Genomic DNA, 18,294 nt, shown 5'->3' with positions numbered 1-18,294 from the left:
ATAGTCAGACTCTCTGTTGATGGTTTTTCCTAGTTTGGTCTAGTCGATAGCGGTTGTCCATGGAAATATATCCAGGGCTATGCCTCGCAACCAAATTATGATGTTTGTGATCTACGCCTTTATTGACCCAAACTGAGCTATGCAGCAAGATAATTTGAAAGTGATGACTCGACCCTATTGACCTCGACTACTCGGTCGTTTGGTCATGCGTCCTCCCGTTTACACCTGCATGGATTACTCTGCAGGTTTGATGGTTCTTTCCAGGACCAGCGCTTCTTTGTCTTGTAGACCTATTTAGGTCTTTCTCTTTTCCCTTTCCTTCTTCTTCTCTAGATCCATCTTCATCATCATGTCTAGATAGAGACAATCGATTCAGATCTCCTTTTCCTGCTTCCTTGCGCTGGTGTCGATGACACCATCAGAAAGATATTACCGTAGATCCTTAGAAATAAAGTAGGTTGAAGTGTGTCTGGGTAGACATTTTCTTCTATCTCTTGTCTCAAAAATTTTGAACTGCTACTTTATCTTCCAGGAGAACTTGAAATTATGTCTGTCTTGAATCTTGACTCACTACCTGAACTAATAACACCCTCACTGATCTACTTAGTTCTGTTCAACAGTTCCTGGGTATTGGCCAACCACTGCACTGTCCGGTCTAGGAGCCCAGACCAGACCTCTGTTTCCGTGGCTTCTATCTCTGGCACCAACAATTCTAGCGTATAAAAAGACCCATCTCCAAGACCATCTCCAAGAGGCCACACGTTCAGTCGCGCTGGCTCTGGAGGATCCGGACGATCAAGCGGGACTGGCGTGAAGGAGCCGTCGAGGCTTGCTTGTGATTGTTCCTTGGCGTTCTGAAAGTAGATCACCGCGCCGAATGAATTCACGTGGGATGGCCAGTCTGTGCAGTGTTTTGCAATTTCAGGCAACCCGACTGTCTCGTGGTCAATCGAGGCGTTAAACTGAGATTGAAGTGATTCAATGATGCCATCCGGGCTTGTCGAATGCAGCCTCATCCTCACGGGAGCAAGGTTCAGACAGGGACCGATGACATTCTCAATATCTATATCCGAAGAAGCCAGTGTGCGTCCTGACACGGCGCGGCCAAAGACAATGTCGTCTTTGCCAGTTGTTTGAGCTAAGGCAATGCCCCATGCCGCTGTGAAGATGGTCGCGACTGTGAGGTCTTTCGAAGAATGTGAGAAGTGGACAAGTTTACGCAGTTCGGTACGCTTCCCTGGCTTCAGCACTATATCATGACCGCCAATGACGGAGACAGGGATTGGAGCACCCTCCAGCAGTGTACGCCAGTGTTTGAACGCAGAGGGAGATGAATGGATTCGAGCAAAAGGCGAGAAGTCAGACAAGGGAGGCAATGGATGATCTTGATATAGTGAGCTGATACATTCTGCCATTCGAGGAAGACTGATTGCATCGTATAAGGCGTGAGAAATTCCCATCAATAGCCGAGTCTCTTCAGTGTCCTCTGAGTGCAGGATGGAGAAGTTCACGAAGGGGGCGCCAGGAGAAACTTCCTTCTTGAGGTCTTCCATACACACCTCTTCGCATGTTTGATCCAAAGATTTGCCTTGAATGTGATGGGTGTCGACCTTGGGTTCCAAGTTGTGCAAGATGACCTGCACAAATTCTCCGTCCTGGCCATAAGGTAGAAAAACAGCCCTTAGAATTTCCAGTGACAAGACAAGCTGCTTACAGACATCATTCAGCCTTGGAGCAGCAGACTCATCCTTGAAAGACATTGTAAAGTAATTCCACTCCGTACGGGGCTTTTGGAAAGCGCAGTAAACGGCATAGCGTTGGAACTCTGTGACTGGGAGAATGTGGGCAATCATATCATCCGTGATCTCCAACTCGGTGGCAACCTCGGCGATCTGTGGGAGCAATTTGACAGCAGTGTCAGATGCAAGAACATGTCCATTGCTACTGGGAGTATCTTTCACAGCTGCAACAGCCACACTTTCTGCCATTTGGTCGAGAATAGGGTGCTGGAAGATGGCAGAGACAGAAAGGGGAAGGCCGGTCGCCCGAGCAGCCCCGACAAGTCGAATAGCAGTGATAGAATCGCCTCCAAGTTCAAGGAAGCTATCCTGTCTGCCAATCACGTCCGATGATACGCCGAGGACATCAGACCAAAGCCCCCTGAGTGCCCTCTCAGTAGCTGTCGTGGGCTCTTCCACTGATCCCCTCTGGTGGACGATATCCATGTGGGTGCGTGCTCCGATTTCACGTAATTTCTTGCGGTCGATCTTCCCCGCAGACGACAGGGGAAGTTGCTGTAGCACCGTAAAGGCGGCTGGGACCATGTAAAGAGGGAGAATTTGTGTAAGTCTCCGGGTCAAGTCGTTGGCTATCGCTGCAGATAGTGGATGTGGCTCATCCGAAGAAAGGCTCTCAGAAACATCAGCTGGGCCAGTGGGCGAGAGGAACACGACTAAGCGCTGAGACTGTCGAGTCGAGTCTTGCAAGCTTGGAATCTCGACAACCTCGGCTGCTACCGTGTATGAGAGAGCAGGAAGAAGTTTTCGTACGTGGTACTCGACTTCTTCGAGCTCCACACGTTGTCCACGAAGCTTCACTTGCGTGTCAATGCGGCCAACATATGTTAATCTTCCTTCGTTGTCGGACCTCACCAAGTCGCCTGTTCGATAGAATCGGCCCTTTGTGCGTGACACAAGTGGCTTCTCTCCACCCTGGAGCCATGGAGAAGCAGAGATGAACGCGGCCGCTGTTTTATCAGGATTGTTAATGTATCCTCGTCCGACCAGGGGCCCTTCCACAACCAACTCGCCAACTGCTCCGATAGGAACCAACCTATTAGGTTGAAGACAACTGATCACCCATGCATTCAATCCTTGGGGCGGGCCAATATTGACACTGGTCGTGAATTCGATTCCATAGCGGGCAACGGTACTAGACACAGTGCACTCAGATGGACCGTAGGAGTTGCGAATCTCGACATCAGGTCCCCATCGGGTGACGTCGTCTATTTGCACAGCTTCTCCTCCAAGTACAATTTTCTTGATCATGGGAAGTGACTTCGGATCAAGTGTTCGGGCCAAAGAAGGTGTGATGTCAAGATAGTTGACGCGCAGGTCATGGATAGCACCGACGATATTGTTGCGACGTTGTTCCTCTGATGGAACACATAGACAACCACCAGCATAGAACGTATGAAGAAATTCGTACCAAACCATATCGAAACTGTATGACGACAAATCCAGGACACGGGTTGTCTGGTCGAATCCAATGTAGGGATCCACGTAAGTCATTGCGCTGCAGGCATTGGCATGCGTGATGACAGCTCCCTTGGGTGTTCCAGTACTACCCGAAGTAAATGTCACGTAGAGAGCGTTGTCAGGTGACAGAATAGGAATCCAAGAATCATCTTTGGCAAGATCAGGTCCCATGATACCCTGTAACAGGTGCTCGTTGACGACATGCACGGAAGCTCCCGACAACTGCTCGGCGGTAGTCCAGGTAGTTTCAGACGCCAGAATCAACCGCGGACTGAGCTGTGAAGTAATAGAGCGTAGACGGTCAACAGCTTGAGATGGATCCATAGTCACAACAACACCTCCAGCTATGATGACGGCCAGCATTGCCACAGGTGTCCAAACGCTCTTCACGCAGCAAATAGGAACAGCTACCTCGGGACCGATGCCTTGATCAACGACAAGCCAGTAGGCAAGAAGACGCGCCTTGTCGTAGAATTGACGGTAGGTTAATTCTCCGTCCCAGGCACAGATCGCGGGCGCATCTGGATGGGTCTCCACGCGCTCCAGAATTAAATGATCCATCCGACGATCGATACTCGGCGGGACCGTGGCATTCCAGGCCGAGATTTGTTGGCTGTCAAATTGTGATAGCAGATCAAGCTGCGACAGTGATCTTTTCTCCATGGAGCCTTCAGGCTTGCAGATTTCCTGTATAACTTTCTCAAGGTGGACCAACATTCGTTCCGCCTGAGTGAAGTCAACGACTTTTTCGTCGAAGCTCAAGTGTACCGAGACACCACCTGCTGAAGAAGAAGAAGAAGAAGAGGGAAGAGAAGAAGCAGTGTCATCTAGGACACATTCCAAGACGAGAGCGTAAGTTCCCCCTTCAAATCATCATCGCCGAGTTGCAAACGAAGTATCGTGTTCTCATCTGCGCCCGCATCTTCTGGGGGTTGAATGACAAGCAAGGATTGGAACTGACAAGCCTGCTGCGCAGTCGGATTGAGTCGTTGTATACGGCCAATGCCATAATGTTCAAAGGGAATCATATCAGTTCCTTCTGACTGTATATCCTGAAGTAGTGTATGCAGCGTCGCTGAGTTCCAGTCTATTTTCACCCGAATGGGGACGGTGGCAATAGTTGGACCAGCAATACGCTCGACACCAACAAGAGGTGCCTGTCTGCCCATAACAGTCGACCCAAACACAACATCACTAGAATTGCAGAATTGAGAAACAAGGATAGCCCAGCTTGCTTTCAATGCCGTTGCCGGAGTGAAGTCCTTAGGCCATGCGATGTGGTCAAGTCTCCGCTTTCGAATGGCTGTGGTGGTTGGTCGATACTTGGGGTTTGGCAAAACAGGGAACTGTGGAACATTGCAGTCTGCCAGATACTTCTCCCAGAACCTTTGACAGCTGTCCGTATGGACGTTGTTTTCAAGGTAATAGATGAAATGGTTGTATGGAAGCAATTTTTGCATAAGAGGTTCTCCGCGGTAGAGAGATTCAACTGCCTTCATAACCAGCGACGCAGACCATCGATCGTAGATGGCATGATGGATAGTCATGATTAGGGTGGATGGCTGGGACTTCACAAGTGCAAACCACAGTAGATGCTCTCCCAGACCGACGGGCAGTTGCTGCACCTCCTCCAGAGCATCATACTCAACCCACACGGGGGCAGTCTTCGTCACGACCTGCAGCAGTCCTTGTCCTGCAAATTCCACGATGCGTGTTCGAAGAATTGGACTTTTAGCAATCACCTCAAACCATGCTGCTTTCAGCCGAGCAATGTCAACGTGTGCTGGGAGGTGAATGTGACCTTGTGAGACAAACTCTCCAGCCCGACGAGCTGTATGCACTAACATCATGTCCTGGATTGGCGAGCATGGATATGCGTCTTCAATCTGGTCTGGCCGAAGATTGCAGGCTTTAGACAGAGATGCTTTGGTCACATTTTTGCCAAGCAGTGAAAATGGCTCAACGGTATCTGAAAGCGCAGATGCCTTTTCTTCCAGAGCTTCAAGTGCTTTGGCTGCCATGTCTGACAGGCGAGGGGTACGTAGCACTTTGGCAACTGATAGCGAGTAGCCTTCTTCCCTGGCAGCCGCAACAAGCTGCATTGCTCTCAAAGAATCGCCACCCAAGGCCAGGAATGACGTGTTTCTGTTAACAAATGACCTTTCCACTCCCAACGTGGTAGCCCATAGTCCTTGCAAGAGAATTTCAAGTTCAGTTCTAGGTGGGTCGTTGCTTGCCCGTAACAATGCCAGGGTAGAGCGATTCACTAGTTGGCCTGCCGGTGCATGCAGTACGATACGTCTCAACTCATCTCGGTCAACCTCTCCAGAATCCAACTTTGGGATCCCTGATAGAGGAAGGAAAAGAGAAGGCGTCATATGTGAGGGAAGCATTTCACCTAACGGCTCTATCAAGTTTGCAAGTATTGTGTTTGATGGGATGGATCTGATTTCGTCTGCAAAACAGACGAAAGCAATCAACTGCTTTGAGAGATTTGGGAGCTCGACAACGTCAACTGCGGCATCTTTAATCTCCGCAGAAGAACCTTTGATGCATGATTCAATTTCAACCATCTGTGCGCTCTGTCCTTGCTGATTGAAATTAGTGATTTGGGCGTGCTCCTCGTCAGTCAAGATACCCATCTCTCGCAGCTTTGCAGGCTTCTCAGATTCGTTAATGAGAGACCTCACAATGTGCTCCATATCTCTCAGCATTTGTTGAACCTTGCTCATCCCGAGGACAGTCTCATCAAAGCTTGCACGGAGGTGGAACCCATCACGAGCTAGCCCACAATCAACCATTATGGCATATGTATTGAAGGCCTGGATATCGTCGCGGCCATCACCGAGATCAAACAGGGCAGTTTCTGTCGATCTAACTTCCGACTGAGAGACGGGTTGAACAACAAGGAAGGTTTGGAATTGACAGGCACGCTGCATATCGTAGCCCAGTTTGCGAATGCGTTTGATACCGTGATGGACGAATGGGATCATTTCGGCGGCGTGGTCCTGCATGCTCTGGAGGATCTCTAGCGCGCTCTGTCCATCCCAGTCTACCACGGCTCTCATGGGTACTGTTGCGATGGTCGGTCCTCCGACTCGCTCAATTCCAGCCAGTGGGATTTGCCGACCCAGTAGCGTCGCTCCGAAGACTACCTCGCTAGCACAAGAATGTTTGGATAATACCATTCCCCAAGCAGTCTGCACAATGGTGTTTGCAGTGATACCCGTGGCCTTGGTCCATTCAATTCCAGACACGACGTGGTTATGCAAAGCTGCGGCGTTGGGTCTGTAGTTTGGCACCGGAAGAGTGGGGAAAGTACGCAGATGAATGTCTTTGAGATATCGCATCCAGAAGCGTGAAGCAACGTCAGGGTCCGAGGTTTTCAAGTGCTGGATGAAGTTTCGATACGGGAGCATGCTGTCGTCTGATGCCTTGGATCCTCCTGAACTGTAGTACTCCCGGGCTATATCTTTACCCAGAAGATCCATAGACCAACCATCATAGACGGCATGATGCATGGTCAAAACTGCTTGAAGGCGTGAAGTTTGCTGTTCCTGTGACTTGGCCTTGCCAACGATACCGAGTCGCATCAATGGCTCGCCCAGTCCCATGCCGTTTCCCCGGTCGGCTTTCAAACACTCGTCAAGGTCGGAGTACTCGTTCCACGGAACAGTTCCATCGAAGATAACCTGGGAGAAGGCATGATCATAACCAATAGCGATGTCTCCGATGGCCATCTTTGTATCGACGATGCGGGTCCGAATGATTGGAGCTGAGCGTGTGACGTTCTCCCAGGCGCGTTGGAATCGAGCTAAATCCACCCCGGGAGGCAATGGGAAGACGGTCTGGGTGACGAAGTCCTCCGGGTTCCGAGCACCCAAGATAACCATCTCCTCTTGAATGGATGAGCATGGGAAGACATCCTCAATGTCAAGTGCCTCGCATTTGCAGATCTTGGCTATCTTTTCACGAGCCAATTCAACCAACTTCGAGTCTGGAGCATCACCCAACAGCATGGAAAATGGACTATATAGTGTTGGCATCGCATCTGGCGAGGACTTACCTAGGGTCTCGCCCATTACAACTGCCATATCGCATAGACGTGGATGTCTGAAAACGTCTGCAACATTGATGTTGCTACATCCTTCTCGCCGCAATGCCGAGACAAGTCGCATTGCCGCTAGTGAATCACCTCCTCGGGCAAAGAAGTTGTCACCTGGAAGAAGAGGCGCATCATTGGTCATGGTTAGCACCTCTGCCCAGAGCCACTGCAGTGTCATTTCAACAGAGGTCATGGGTCGTTCTGCATCTTGTGCTGGCGGTGCACCAGCCGCTCCTGGTAAGGCATGTACATTGAGTAGCTGATCAGGTGCCACCAATGCCATTCGCCGGAGGACCTTGCGATCTGTCTTGCCAGTGGCAGTCATTGGAACCGTACGCAGTGGGAAATATGCAGACGGGATCATGAATCGAGGCAACCGGTCTGATAACCTTTCGTCCAGCTTTGTGATCAACTGTGACAGCTGCAGTCCCTTATCCTGTCTCAGATAGATGAAGGCGAGTAGTTGCTTCTGAGCCGATGGCCAGTCCACCGCTTCAACGATGGCATCGACTCCTTCTGGGAGGCATTGACCCACATGATGTTCGACCTCGCCAATTTCCACGCGCTGCCCATTAATCTTGATCTGCGTGTCGGCGCGTCCAATGAAAGAGATTGATCCATCTATATTGTACCTCGCCAAGTCCCGAGTACGGAAGATTGGGCTTTCTGGGGCCAACGCAATGCCTGGTAAATAACCACCAGGTACATCGACAAGCGATTCCTGGGTTTTGCGGTCATCCTGGAAGTAACCCTGACCAATAATAGGTCCGTCTATAAGTAACTCGCCAACTGCGCCGATCGGTGCTAGACGATGGACGTTGTGGACATCTGCGATCCAAAGGTTGGCACCAAGTGAAAAGCCGACGCTCTCGGCGTCTTTGATACAGTTGATGTTACGATTCGCCGCACACATAATCGTGCATTCGGACGGTCCGTAGGCGTTGATGACACGCACTCGACCCGCTGTTTCCAGCCAGGGCTCCAGTACGTTGCGGTTGATCTTCTCTCCAGTCAAGATAAGCGTGTGTAGACGGGGGAGCTTGCTTGGGTCCAGGAGCCGGGATGTAGAAGGGGTGAGCTGCACAAATTCTACATCCATCGATTGCAGCACTGATTGCAAGTTGTTGATGCGGTCATTATCAGATGGCACACACAGACAACCACCAGTCAGGATGGTATGAAAGGTGTTGCATACATATGCGTCGAAGCTGTAAGATGAGGAGTCAAATGTACGAACTCCGGTGTCGAACCCCAAAACGCGCGCCTGGTGTCCGACCGCAGTGCAAAGATTGGCATGCGATATGGTGACACCTTTAGGAGTTCCAGTGCTGCCGGACGTGAAAACGATGTACAGTCGGTCGGACGGAGAAATCTTGCCGCAATACGCAGGGACTTGGACAGAGGCGAGTTTTTCATTGTGTAGAAGAAGATCATCATCCACAATGATGGTACTTTCGGCCAAAGAGCGGGCTAGCTTGGCCGTTTCATGGCGTGCAAGAATTGTGGTTGATTGAATTTGCTGCATGATATTCTTCAAGCGACCAAAAGGCTGACGGGGATCTAGCATGATGAAGGTACTTCCAGCTTTTGCGACGGCTAAGAGAGTGATGGTCGTCCACAGCGTCTTGTCGAAGCAAAGAGGGACAATGCGTCCTGGGCCCGCGACGTCATTTTCAATCAGCCATGCGGCCAGTTGAGTTGATTTGTCGTCAAGTTGAGCGTAACTGAGCTCTCCATCCCATGCATGAATAGCGGGATGGTGGACTCGTCTCTGGGCTTGATAAGCAAAGAGATCGGTGATGCAGGAGTTGGTCATCCTGGGTCTAGACCCATTCCATTTCCAAAGAAGTTTCTTATCTTCATCACAGAGAAGATCTAGATCACCAATTGCCCTTTTCTGTTGGTACAGAGCGGAATCACAAAGCTGACGGATGAGATGGGCGAGCTGGAGGCCCATCCGATGAGCCTGTGCTGTGTCTATGATTGACTCATCGATGTGGAATCGCAGAAGAAGTGTCTGGTGAGGGATTGATGGAAAGCATTCAATGATCAAAACCAGGGATTCTTTACAGAGAGTCTTTTCGATGGAGAAAGGGTGGTATCCCTGGTAGCCACGAATCATGATGGGTCAGCAGGTGGATTACACGTCAAGATGGATTCATTTTACAGCAGTACTGGGTATATCGGTACATACCTTGTAGACCTCTGGCTCTGAATCTCTTAAAACGATGGATGTTCGAAACTCGCAAGCCTCTTTAGCTTCTGGACTACAGGATTGAATTTGATCCAGGCTCATACGGGGTTGGACGTCTTGCATCGTCGCTACACGGGACTGATTTGCCTGCAACCATTGCGCAAGATCGGACTCCCAGTTGACCGGAACTCGTAAGGGAAACACATCTTGCATACTTGCAGGGTTTTGCAAGTCATTCATAGTCGTTCCAAACACCACATCTTGGGTATTGGCATACTGAGCCAAGAGCAACGCCCAGGCAGCCTGTAACTTGGTGGATATGGTATACGGGCTGTTAGAGCTATCCGCACAATCAATCCGATCGATTTCATAGTCAGTGACCTTGGTAATTGAAGATTGATATCCAACTGCGGGGAGCACAGGGTATGAAGAGGTTTCCAGATCAGCAAATGTTTGCTGCCAAAACTGCTCAGCCATCTTGGGCTGACAATGGTTGAAAGGGGGTTGTTTGTTTTATTCGATTAGTAGTCCATCGGGACAATCTGGGATAAGTAGTTCAAGGACTTTATACATAAATAATCGTGGCCTTTTTACCCATTGGGTAGGCCTTACTACGGCATGATGACAATCGAGTGTGATCATTCTGGTATCAAGAAGCAGTACGAAGTACGAGGGGCTTGAATTGTAAATTACGCGATACACCATTTTGAAAATAACCAGGTTTAAGAAAAATAATAAATACCAAATGTAACCGAAGCACTAAATATGCTAAGACACCCCCGATCTGCTTCCCGCCGGCCTCCCGCCGGCCATCGGCCGGCCCACAGGCCTCCACCTTCGATCTCCCGCCCCAAAGGCAATCTTTCCCTTTCCCTTTGGAGATTGCCTTTTGGCACGAGAATCTTCTCGCAGTCGCATGAAATATTCACAAACAAAATTAGTCGAAACTCTGCTCGCCTTATTTTTGATCCATGTTTACGCCTCAAGTTACTGAGGAGCCTACGGAGCAGGCTCCCCTGTTAGGCCCGCATGGGGGTGACGCCACCCAAGATGCCTCTCCCACCCCTTTATCCCACGCCCACTTGCGTCTCCTTGTCCTGGTGTGCATATCAATTGTTGCTGCTGACTTTGGAAACTCGCTCACTTTGGCCCCGCAAATTTCGATTTTCGAATCCCTCATCTGTCGCCGTATCGGGGTGGGTGGTGATTGCAAGTCCCCCGAAGTACAAGGAGAATTGGCTTTGTTGATCGGTTGGAAAGAGACTATCGACCAGTTGCCCGGAATTATATTTGCGCTTCCATATGGACTTGCGGCTGATCGAATTGGCCGCAAGCCCATTCTGGTACTCTGCTTGATCGGTCTCGTGCTAGAAGAGGTTGCTATTCGTTTGGTCTGTTGGTGGAATGTCGCCGTACCCCTTCGAATGATCTGGGCGACGCCCGTCTTCCAAATCATTGGTGGTGGGTCACAAACCGCAACGGCCATGGCCTATGCTATGATCACAGATGTGGTTCCCATGGATCGGCGGTAGGTTAAATCCAGCTTGTTGGCATTTTTAACCACGGTTCGGTGGCTGACAAGTACAATTTGGATTACTAGGGCATCCATCTTCTACATCATGGCCGCGGTGATTCTGCTAGGCGAAATACTTGCCACTCCAATCAGCGCCTTTCTCATGGCATGGAGCCCATGGGTTCCTTCATTATTGGGGATAGCTTTCCAATTAGGAGGCCTTCTAGGGGCAGCTCTAGTCTCCGAGACACGTCCCGACCCGACTTTGAACTTGGAGGAAACTCATGAATCCGAAAGATTGCTGGATGATAGTGATGAGACTGAGGTGGATGATGATGACCCTGCCTACCACAAATTTGGGTATCAGCGTGTGAAACACACAGTGACAGAATACTGGGAATATGTCCGAACTACGCATATGAGAGGCTGGGACTTCAACATGGCCTTTATCGTGCTTACATTCCTACTGGCTAGCATCGGCAAGCAAGCGCTACAATTGATCATCCCATACGCCTCGAAACGCTTCTCGTGGAGTATTGCGCGTGCCAGCTTCCTCATTACCCTGAAAGGGGTCATCAATCTCATCACCCTGCTCATTATTCTCCCACGACTGTCTACATGGCTGAGTAGGCAAATGTCTTGGTCTCCAGCGGTTAAAGACCTCCGCATTGTCCAAGGAAGCGCGTGGATCCTCACCTCGGGCACGGCTTTCATGGCTTTTGCCGCTATCCCGGAGCTATTCATCTCTGGTTTGTGCTTATTTGCGCTTGGCTGGGGCTTCTACTCAGCGCTACGGAGCTTGGCCACAGCATTGGTGTCCCCATCGCAGGTTGGAGTATTGAACTCTGGTATTGGCTTGGCGCAAAGTTTAGGCTCGCTAGTCGCAGGACCCATCCTAGCTGCAGCGTTTGGACATGGCCTGCGACAGGGTGGCATCGGCATGGGCTTGCCATATATGGTTGCTGCAACATTGCTGTTTATGGCTAGCTGCTTGACCTGTGTGATTCGCATTGCGGGAGAGAAACGTAGAATGTAATGGCTAGATTCATTACTAGATAGCGTGTGGTCTGATTCAATTAGTTAATTGAGCCCAGTGGAAAGGAATATACTACGATGAAATATCACAAGTTTTAAACTTTGATAAACTCTGAAACTTATCTTTGCAGTCACGAGTTGAACCAAATACTGAAAGATGGCAACTGAGCTCTGAAAGAAGATATGTTAAAAGCTATCTAGGTTGACCCTTCTCTGGCCTCTAAATGCGAGCTTGGGAACTGCCACTGTGTAACAGGTGGTACGCAAAACATTTCTCCATGTCGTTTCGCCAGGATTATGCTACCATAATATTTCCATGATCAACAACTATTTACACCAAGTCATAGCGCTTTCATAACATTTGCATTACCTCAAGTTTGGATCGCTTCTCCTGAGTCTCGCTCCATACTTCATCATGAGAAACGGAACCGGGATGAGTCCCACCGAAATGAATGCAAGTAAGCTATTTCCCCACCCCATGCCCAGAGCATCATACATTTTTTGCCCTCCGAGAGGCAACAAAGCACCTACTATACTTCGTAGCACGGTAGTTGCTGCCATGCCGGAGGCGGCCTGTTTGTCAAATGCATTCACCACGTAAATTTGCACCGGCTGGAAAATACCCATCATGGCGAATCCGAATACACCTAGTCCGACCAGGGGAACTACAGGAAATGCATTCTCCTGCAATGACCAGCCGTACCAGAATAGACCAGCGGGAACTAAAAAGCTCGATGGGATCATAGGCCAGAGCCAGCTTTCTGGTGGGAGGGGTTCATTGGGATCCAAAGCTTTTGCTTTTCTTCGCTCGGTGACTTTGTCGGATGCGAATCCGATGATGAAAATTCCTGGCATCTCAATTAGACCATTTCATGAATGGTGTCAAAGGAGTGAAATACCCAGGATTGTTCCGATTCCACTGCCCAAGTAGACAAGCCCTGAGAGACCCGTTGATAGGTGGTACTGGTCTTGAAAGATGTATGATAGCGTTGTAAAGACTAGGTACTGGTACCCATAAACTATGGCCGTGTCTATTGCCAATAAGGTCACAATATGCGATGTGAACAGTATTCGAGGAGGCCGAATGAACGTGTCAAGAAGAAGTCTTTTCTGGGAGAGTTGCCTATCAAGCCGTGATTTCAGATGAGGGTTGCCCGTTTCTTCGCGTAGATGCTTCGCTTTGCGCTCCAACAGGACAGGAGCGTAGGTCTCTCTGATGAGGAAAGGGAATATGACTGTTAGAATGCCCATCTATCATGGTAATATTAGCATAAGTACGGGAGATTAAATACAAGCCGAGGAAGCGGGTGGTCCGGTACGTACTGGAATGGCAATCACCCAAAAGATCCATCTCCAGCCCATATATTGGCCTAAGTACCCACCAGCAATGGGCGAGAAAACCTGTCGCGGCATAGAGTCCGTAGTTAGTCCTGTAGTAGTCGGGCGGAAGTAAGAGGATGCCTTACCGGTGGTGCCAGCGAACCCAGGCCCCAGATCGCCATTGCAGTTCCCATCCGCTCAGGCTCCATCAGGTCACTGATCGAACCTCCGCCTAGAGCAAGAGGAGTAGCTCCTGCACAACCACATATTAAACGAAACGCAAGAAACATGCCTACATTGGTGCTCAGGGCGCATCCAATCGTCGCACTGAGGAAGATCACATTGGACACATTGTAAACAATTGCACGCCCATAAAGTTCCGACAGCGGCGCAACCAGTAGAGGCCCGACTGCGAATCCAATGACATATATTGAGACCACGAATGACTCTAACTCCGAGTTATCGGAGTGAAGCGTTTTCATAACTTCTGGAACTGCGGGAGCTAACATGGACGAGCCGAGTGACCTAATGTACGAGCATCAATCTGGGCCCTGATGTAGGGGGGTGAGAGACAAAGGAAAACAATAGGGCCGGGCACCTACGTGATAAATGTCACAAGAGAGATAATGACAATGTGAGACCACCGGTAGACGACGGTCCAGTTCTTGGGATTTGATCGATCGTCGTCGCCATCCCAAAAGACATCGTTGGGATTTTGTGTCTCATCGCGCTCAACGGGAATGGTGTCTATTTGTGGTATAATCTGAGGGGATATTGCCTCCTCGGCGGTCTTGGAGGAGGTCATTTACCTCCCCCACTCAGGCTGTCCTGAGGGATTGCAGGCTGTAGGGAATTAAGTGGAAGCAGATAAAGGGGTGAACCCGTACATAAGCTTGCTAGCTTCAGCTATGGGGACGGAGAAGTGGATGTTTCAAGCTTGTCTAGGCCAGGTTTGTCCACCCTCGGGACTTCTCGCTCCCTTGACGTCTTGAGCCTCGAGTTGAAATGTTTCTTTGTTGTTGACCTGGGGATCTTGAAGTATACCCAAACACACGTGACGCGCGGCCCCTACTCGCCCCCCGATGGTTATCGCGATAGTCCGTCCAGGGTCAAAAGTACCTCCACCTTGATTTTCTGCAGATTGGAGTCGCCTGGATCGGGAATTGAGACCATTTGAGGTTACACATGCGACTATGGCCTAATATCTCGCATACTAGGCGGCTATGAGCAATTTAATGCAAATAAGATCCTATGGCGCCTCGCCAAATTAGGCACAGGATGTATGCGAAATAAACACGAAAGAGAGCGAGTAATTTTCAAAATGCCCTCGTGGTGACACTGGCGGGTCAGCCCGCAGGTCGGGGTCGCTAACTGTTTATGGTAAGATCAGTACGAACTAGAAAGTACGCAGTCGTTCAAGCGGATATCCGCCAATAGCCCCCGCTCGGGTGATCTACGTGAGATCAACTTAATTGGAAGGTCCTGGGAATTCACTCTTGTTTCCCTCAAACATGTTGCTGTGCCGCAGCGTGATATCATGTGTAACAGGCTAAATATCTACATTCCACCTCCAGCCTGGCCTTATCCTATACTGAGTGGAGCTCCAACAGGAATGGAAGAGAATCTAGTGTCCTCTCGCCATCGTCATTTGCCAAGGCACTAATCTATATAGAACATAGTCAAGAAAATACTTACCATCATTTTTCTTGTTTAAATTCCTTGTCGTGTTCCTATGGGACTATAGCGAACAGATTAAGCGCCTTAGATTCTGAATAGTCACGGTGTCGCGATATATCTCGTGATTCGCGATGAAAATCATACAGTAATCCATTCAACTCTGAGGTTTTCATGGAATGTTCTCGCTTCACGGCCCCCAGCTGTTGAGGACACCTCGCTAGAGTGGAAACCGGATTCTGTGAGAGACCGGTCGGTCCATGAGCGTCGGTCAATGGCTTACTGCGTTAGATAGATTAGTAATATAGACTTCAAGTTAATCAAAAGCGGAGTCTTCTCTAGCTCGTCGTCGGCCTACTCTTTAGTGGCGTTACCACTATATCCTTACTTTAGGTGTACTCAACAGAAGCGGAGACTACTGTAAGTAGTAAGCCACTTTTCCTTTCTTCAGGGAAATATTTGGCGAGTCTTTCCAACAATCATGACATGGACTAGTATCTTTGTGCAGCAAAATCCTTCTGCACCGTAAGACAAACGCTAATAGCGCCCCATCGTTACCTCACTAATTCAAATAAATCCTTTATTTATTCTTTGACATCATGTTATCACGAAGTCGTATGTTGTGAGAAGTGGGTCCAACCTATTCGGAGGTGATTGGAGCCAGAGTTGTTACATCACTGTCTTACAGCATTGTGCGAATAGAAGGAAAACTAAGTCCAATATAAAGTGTTTCTCGGGAAATATCAACATGGGTAAGCACATGAATATATGCGACTCAAATCTTGACTGATTTTCACTAGTTCCTTAGCATTAGAAACCGTCAAAGATTGCCTCACTGGGAACCATCAAAATGACCGTGGCACAGCTGCCAATCGTTGACTTTGGTCTCTTCCTACATGGAAATCCAGATCAACAAGAGCACGCAGCAAAAAAGCTTGTCGAATCGCTTGTTAACCATGGATTTGTCCGCCTGACGAACCACGGTATATCGCAGGAGTTTGTACAGCAGATTTGGGAATGGGTATTCACTTCTTCGCTTCGCAGTGTGCCTTGACGAGAGAACTTACCACTCATGTTTAATTAGGATCGGGCATTCTTCCAGCTACCAGAAGAAGTGAAAATGAAGATTGTTCATCACCCGGGCTCCGATTTACAACGAGGGTGGAGCCGCAAGGGTACAGAAACCACATCCAGACTACGAAAGGAAAATGCAGAGAGCTCGCCAAAAGGAAAGGGTGAACTATTAGATGAGAAGGTATTCTTCTGTCTATCAAAATCAAATCAAACAATCTTTCTACAAGACAAGATTCTCACGCGAGTTTAGGAGCATTTTGATTGCGGCCCACGTGGGGATACCGAATTTCCCAACAAGTTCCCCAGCGAAGGGGACCTTCCTGGCTTCAAGACCTTCGTCGAGCAGTACTTCGATATAGTACAGCATGTCTCTCTCAACATCATGCGTGCATGTGAGGTGGGATTTAGAATGCCCAAAAACTCACTCGTGGATCGGTGCATACCAGCATCTTCAGAGCTTCGAATGCTTCACTATCCCCCTGTCTCCCTAGACCGACTTCAATCTGGAACAATCAAGCGTGCTTGGCCGCACACTGACTTTGGAATTATCACACTCCTGTTCCAAGACAGCCTCGGCGGACTCGAGTTTGAAGATAGGAACAAACCGTTTACGTTTGTGCCTATAATACCATCCGACGAGAATGAGCTTATAGTCAATACGAGTCAAACCTTCCAGCGCTGGACTAATGGCGTGGTCAAGGCTGGCCTTCACCAGGTGAATGTCCCACCTCATATGTCTAGCATTACGGAGGGCTGCATTCCTGAGCGATATTCCTCTGTGTTTTTCTTGAAAGCGCACCGAGAAGTCTCAGTTGGGCCCATTGATCAATTTGTGACGGAGGAGAGACCAGCAATGTACCCAGACATTACTGCTCTCCAGTACCAGCAAGAGATGACGGAGATTCTGTATTAGGAAAACTAGACTGCAAGTCTAGAGTAGTATAGACTATTTGAACAGGAATTCTAATGGATTTACTACGCGCTGAAGTTTCTAAGAGAGCAATCATTATCTAGTAAACAATATGGTTCCTGCTAAATTTACAGCTGTATGATGCAACGGCCCTTGAATTTCTCAATCGCAACAGGGAATCACTGAATTACTAATAATGCAATCTGATCTTCCTATACTCACAGAAAGTAAATCTTGCCGCTCACATTGCCGGGCACATTTTCGAGCCCGATACTGGAAGAAACTCAATCGGGAATACATACTTGCTTCGTCGGCAATAAGGAGGATATTCGGACCCAAATGGGCAATTCTGAGGCCGCAATTGCTAATGATGATGTTACATCCAACATGCTGCTTCTGGATGATCATGATGAGCCCATGAGCTCGCTGTTTTTTCCCAAATGCGATCAGCTTATCACACCGTCCTTTTTGCCTCCGTGTTCGGCTATGGTCATAATGATTCACAGGTATATAGGACGCCTTTCTGCCGATGAGATTTGCCTGCATCTGCTCCGACGGTACTTCCATTTGTTGCAACTGGTATTTAGCCCCACTAAAATCAGCCTTTATGGAGCAAGGTTACAAGGGTTTCGGCCTTAACCAAAGTCCCATTCATACTTATTCTAAAACAAGTTGTCTTTTGCACGCGTCATCCTTGGCCTGTTGTGATCGGTTTATTCACGACCGGGGTTGAGTAAACTAATTGAGCATGTGGCTTGAAATATCTGTACCCCTCTTCCTTCAATGGTACCTCATCTCTCAAGATTTAAAACAATTTACTTGGCTATTTGATATGTAACATCAAGTCTTACGAAAGATCGATGACCAAGTTTTCAAACTGTTAGAAAGGGACTTGTTAGGAGTAGTATTAGATTGAGGGAAATTCTGACTGTATACTGCCTTCAGAATAGTTTCGGTTTACACAAGGCTTGACAGCCACGTGTAAAGCAGTGTGGCAGTGAAGAAACTTAATATTTATCAAAATTTGAAGTTACAACCGAGCGTAAAGATCCAGAAAGGCTGAACAAGGTGTATTCGCATTACCATACGGATCTGTATTTCAATATTTCCGATCGATCATCGGGTTTATCTTTCAATTAAATTTCTACAATGCATCTCGTGTATGGGGCCACTAATGATGTTCAGGGAATTACCACGGATATTGAAGTGCAT

General features: G+C 48.7%; 6 protein-coding genes across 6 annotated transcripts; 2 read left to right on the top strand and 4 right to left on the bottom strand.

Annotated features, from left to right (window-relative positions):
- Window positions 1-599: 599 nt before the first annotated feature.
- Window positions 600-3,920, bottom strand: N7496_011063 (non-ribosomal peptide synthetase; the record flags this gene model as incomplete). Its single annotated transcript, XM_056703976.1, has 1 exon — window positions 600-3,920. The coding sequence occupies one exon, from the start codon at window positions 3,918-3,920 to the stop codon at window positions 600-602; it is 3,321 nt and encodes a 1,106-aa protein (XP_056549936.1).
- A 164-nt stretch (window positions 3,921-4,084) lies between these two features.
- On the bottom strand, window positions 4,085-9,484 carry N7496_011062 (acetyl-CoA synthetase-like protein; the record flags this gene model as incomplete). The annotated part of the gene is made up of 1 exon (XM_056703975.1): window positions 4,085-9,484. The coding sequence occupies one exon, from the start codon at window positions 9,482-9,484 to the stop codon at window positions 4,085-4,087; it is 5,400 nt and encodes a 1,799-aa protein (XP_056549935.1).
- Window positions 9,485-9,520: 36 nt separating this feature from the next.
- Window positions 9,521-10,033, bottom strand: N7496_011061 (uncharacterized protein; the record flags this gene model as incomplete). Its single annotated transcript, XM_056703974.1, has 1 exon — window positions 9,521-10,033. One exon carries the CDS (start codon window positions 10,031-10,033, stop codon window positions 9,521-9,523), a length of 513 nt encoding a protein of 170 aa, XP_056549934.1.
- Window positions 10,034-10,527: 494 nt separating this feature from the next.
- On the top strand, window positions 10,528-12,105 carry N7496_011060 (MFS transporter; the record flags this gene model as incomplete). Its single annotated transcript, XM_056703973.1, has 2 exons — window positions 10,528-11,084; window positions 11,157-12,105. The coding sequence occupies 2 exons, from the start codon at window positions 10,528-10,530 to the stop codon at window positions 12,103-12,105; spliced, it is 1,506 nt and encodes a 501-aa protein (XP_056549933.1).
- A 365-nt stretch (window positions 12,106-12,470) lies between these two features.
- Window positions 12,471-14,229, bottom strand: N7496_011059 (MFS transporter; the record flags this gene model as incomplete). Its single annotated transcript, XM_056703972.1, has 5 exons — window positions 12,471-12,952; window positions 13,004-13,355; window positions 13,428-13,505; window positions 13,571-13,949; window positions 14,027-14,229. The coding sequence occupies 5 exons, from the start codon at window positions 14,227-14,229 to the stop codon at window positions 12,471-12,473; spliced, it is 1,494 nt and encodes a 497-aa protein (XP_056549932.1).
- A 1,719-nt stretch (window positions 14,230-15,948) lies between these two features.
- N7496_011058 (isopenicillin N synthase family dioxygenase) lies at window positions 15,949-17,085 on the top strand (the record flags this gene model as incomplete). The annotated part of the gene is made up of 3 exons (XM_056703971.1): window positions 15,949-16,119; window positions 16,183-16,353; window positions 16,423-17,085. 3 exons carry the CDS (start codon window positions 15,949-15,951, stop codon window positions 17,083-17,085), a joined length of 1,005 nt encoding a protein of 334 aa, XP_056549931.1.
- Between the last annotated feature and the right edge of the window lie 1,209 nt (window positions 17,086-18,294).

Source organism: Penicillium cataractarum (genome assembly GCF_028827025.1).
Source record: "Penicillium cataractarum strain IBT 29864 chromosome Unknown utg000009l, whole genome shotgun sequence".
Classification (NCBI taxonomy): Eukaryota; Fungi; Ascomycota; class Eurotiomycetes; order Eurotiales; family Aspergillaceae; genus Penicillium; species Penicillium cataractarum.
The sequence above is the reverse complement of the archived record's forward strand: the minus strand, read 5'-3'. Positions and strand labels throughout refer to the sequence as shown.